Source organism: Pteronotus mesoamericanus, unplaced genomic scaffold (assembly GCF_021234165.1).
Source record: "Pteronotus mesoamericanus isolate MK-2021 breed Mesoamerican mustached bat unplaced genomic scaffold, CSHL_Meso_final contig_20, whole genome shotgun sequence".
Classification (NCBI taxonomy): domain Eukaryota; kingdom Metazoa; phylum Chordata; class Mammalia; order Chiroptera; family Mormoopidae; genus Pteronotus; species Pteronotus mesoamericanus.
Genome location: NW_026555085.1, coordinates 45,730,938 through 45,733,571, shown reverse-complemented (window position 1 = coordinate 45,733,571; position 2,634 = coordinate 45,730,938). Strand labels below are relative to the sequence as shown.

General features: G+C 36.8%; 1 protein-coding gene across 1 annotated transcript; it reads left to right on the top strand.

The window, feature by feature from the left end:
* Positions 1-315: 315 nt before the first annotated feature.
* Positions 316-2,153, top strand: CGA (glycoprotein hormones, alpha polypeptide). Its single transcript, XM_054568859.1, has 3 exons — positions 316-415; positions 1,429-1,613; positions 2,076-2,153. The coding sequence occupies exons 1-3, from the start codon at positions 316-318 to the stop codon at positions 2,151-2,153; spliced, it is 363 nt and encodes a 120-aa protein (XP_054424834.1).
* The last annotated feature ends 481 nt before the right edge of the window (positions 2,154-2,634 follow it).

Below are 2,634 nucleotides of genomic sequence, written 5' to 3'. Positions count from 1 at the left end.
TTCAAAAACCATTGTGAGCTGTGGAAAAACGTCTCGATAGGTGTATTGCATAAAATGGAGAGTACTTTGAAGGTGACTGAAGTTAAAACATGTAAGAATACACAATTTTTATAAATAAATTCCAGGTTTTTTAAGGGTATTCCCTCATATACAGGGCTTTAAAGTGTGTTGGGAACTGTAAACAGAAGGATCAAGATACTGATGACTAATGATGACTATTATTAGAAGTAATGTTAAAACTACTGGTTGTTGTTATGACTGGTAAACCAATTTTAGAGTAACTTTTATTTTCCCATTCTATGTTGCAGAAGAACCATGGACTACTACCGAAAAAAAATAGTTGTCATTTTGGCCACGTTGTCTATGTTTCTGCATGTTCTCCGTCCTTTTCCTGATGAAGAGTTTACAATGCAGGGTGTGTAACCAACTTGGGTTTGCACTAATAAGAAAAACACGCCTTTCAAGATGTACATCAATAACTCCATTAATTATATCATATATCCACCTCCTTTTTAAATGTGGTTAATACTTGCTGCTGGTTACCTATCTAGGCACTTACAGACAGTGAACATAAAATTAAATTCAATTCCAAAAACGTACAATGAAAATGATATCTTACATGTCTATTTAAATAGCAACCTTTACATTTTCACCTGAAATAGATTCTTGATTATTCTTTTACAAGTTTTGCAAGCAGAAAATTTTGTTATTCAATTTAGCTCTTTTTTTTTTTTTACATTTCTCCCAGAAGATTTGAGAGGATTTTAACATTGCCTTTGTAGATAAATTTTCACATCAGTTAATGAGTGAGAAAAAGAAGACCATTTTCTAATACAGTAAATTTGTTTTGCTGTATTGTTTGAAAAATTTCATAGAGTAACTGATATAATTCCATCTGCTATGAAAGTGTGAGCTACTATTGGCTATGGTTTCTCTCTAGACAAGTGTTAATATTTTAATCGCAGATCCATATGCAGATGCTCCCTCTAACATCAGACTCTCTGCTCTCACCAGGCTCTCTTAAGTCTGGCATACTTTTCTCTGTTAATATTTGGAGTTTCTATGGGAATAACGACAGCAGATTTTAAAGGGGAACTATTTTGCCTTTGGGCAAAATTCTCCTTTCAGATGAGCATGGTGTTTTTATACGTCAAGTTGTGGCATGGTGTTAGTATTGGGAAGAGGAAGTCATGCTTGTAGGGAGAGGGGGAGAGAAAGAGAGAGAGAGAGAGACTACTACTTTGTGATTTTCCATGTATATCTGTAAAAACTGTTTTAAGATGAACATATAGTCAAAAGGTATTTATTTATACTATTTTTAACCGATAAAAACTATCTACTACCCCATAATAAAGAAATACTTATAGTTTCTTTTTGAATCATCTTTGGACTATTTTATTCTTTGTCTTGTGTGTGTGTGTGTGACAGTTTGTCCAGAATGCAAGCTCAAGGAAAACAAGTACTTCTCCAAGCTGGGTGCCCCAATTTATCAATGCATGGGCTGCTGCTTCTCCAGAGCATATCCTACTCCAGCGAGGTCCAAGAAGACAATGTTGGTCCCAAAGAACATCACCTCAGAAGCCACATGCTGTGTGGCCAAAGCATTTACCAAGGTGAGAACCTGAAAGAGCCCCAGAAGCTCTCTTAACAGTCCAACTGAAGAACCCCAGAGTACATCCATGGGGTTTAATGTCTGAGGTGTCTAATGACCTACCCTTGTTAGACATTTGAATAGGAGGAGGCTGCATTTGTCCCCTTTAATCAAAAGAGCTAACAGCCTTGTGGGTACAGGCTGGCTTTATTTAGAATGAAGAGAGTAGGGGCAGAGATGATAAGGGGCAGGCTGGGAGAGAGTATAGATAGGATGCTTACACAATACATACCTCACTTTTTAGAGTGAAAATATGAGAAAGGAAGAAAATGCAAACATAGCAAGCATCTATTTAGCTCAGTTGGCTACAGATAATTTTATTTAATGGTTTTCAATTTTGGCTATCATCTATCTATCTATCTATCTATCTATCTATCTATCTATCATCTATCTAATTACCTATCTTTTTTTCCTTCCCCTTTAGGCCCGAGTCATGGGAAGTGTCAGAGTGGAGAACCACACAGCGTGCCACTGCAGTACTTGTTATTATCACAAATCTTAAATATTTTGCAAAGTGCTGTGTTGATGACTGCTGAGTTCCTGGAATGGAAAATTAATTTGTTCAGTGTTTATGGCCTTGTGAGATAAAACTCTTCTTTTCCTTACTGTACGACTTCTGACATGCTTCAAGGATATACTGCAGCTTTATTGCTTTTCTGTATCCTACAACATAATCAGCAGTTCTTTTCATTTGGAATGAAATATAGCATTTAGCACAACTATAAAAAGCTGTTTCTGCTGGAAATAAAATCTTTTAAATCATCATTCTATCACTGATTTCTAATTTTTTTCTTCAAAGTTTAAAGTCAGTTGATTTTGATTAAATTAATTGAAGGGAGAGAGAGCCCATGGGTGAGCTGAAGCCACAGGCACTGAGTGACCTGACCCTGGGAACCCTGTTCCCATCAAGCCTTCCAGAGCCAAGTTGTGAATGTTTCAGCTGCTGGACCAGTTATGAGCCATTCCACTGGGGTGAGGGGAGA

What these genes read in the sequence shown, in the direction of transcription:
- CGA (XM_054568859.1), top strand. Translation starts at nt 316, where the DNA reads ATGGACTACTACCGAAAAAAAATAGTTGTCATTTTGGCCACGTTGTCT. An exon ending in TGAAGAGTTTACAATGCAGG is followed by an intron (nt 416 to 1,428) that starts GTGTGTAACCAA and finishes TGTGTGTGACAG; the next exon opens with TTTGTCCAGAATGCAAGCTC. An exon ending in TGGCCAAAGCATTTACCAAG is followed by an intron (nt 1,614 to 2,075) that starts GTGAGAACCTGA and finishes CTTCCCCTTTAG; the next exon opens with GCCCGAGTCATGGGAAGTGT.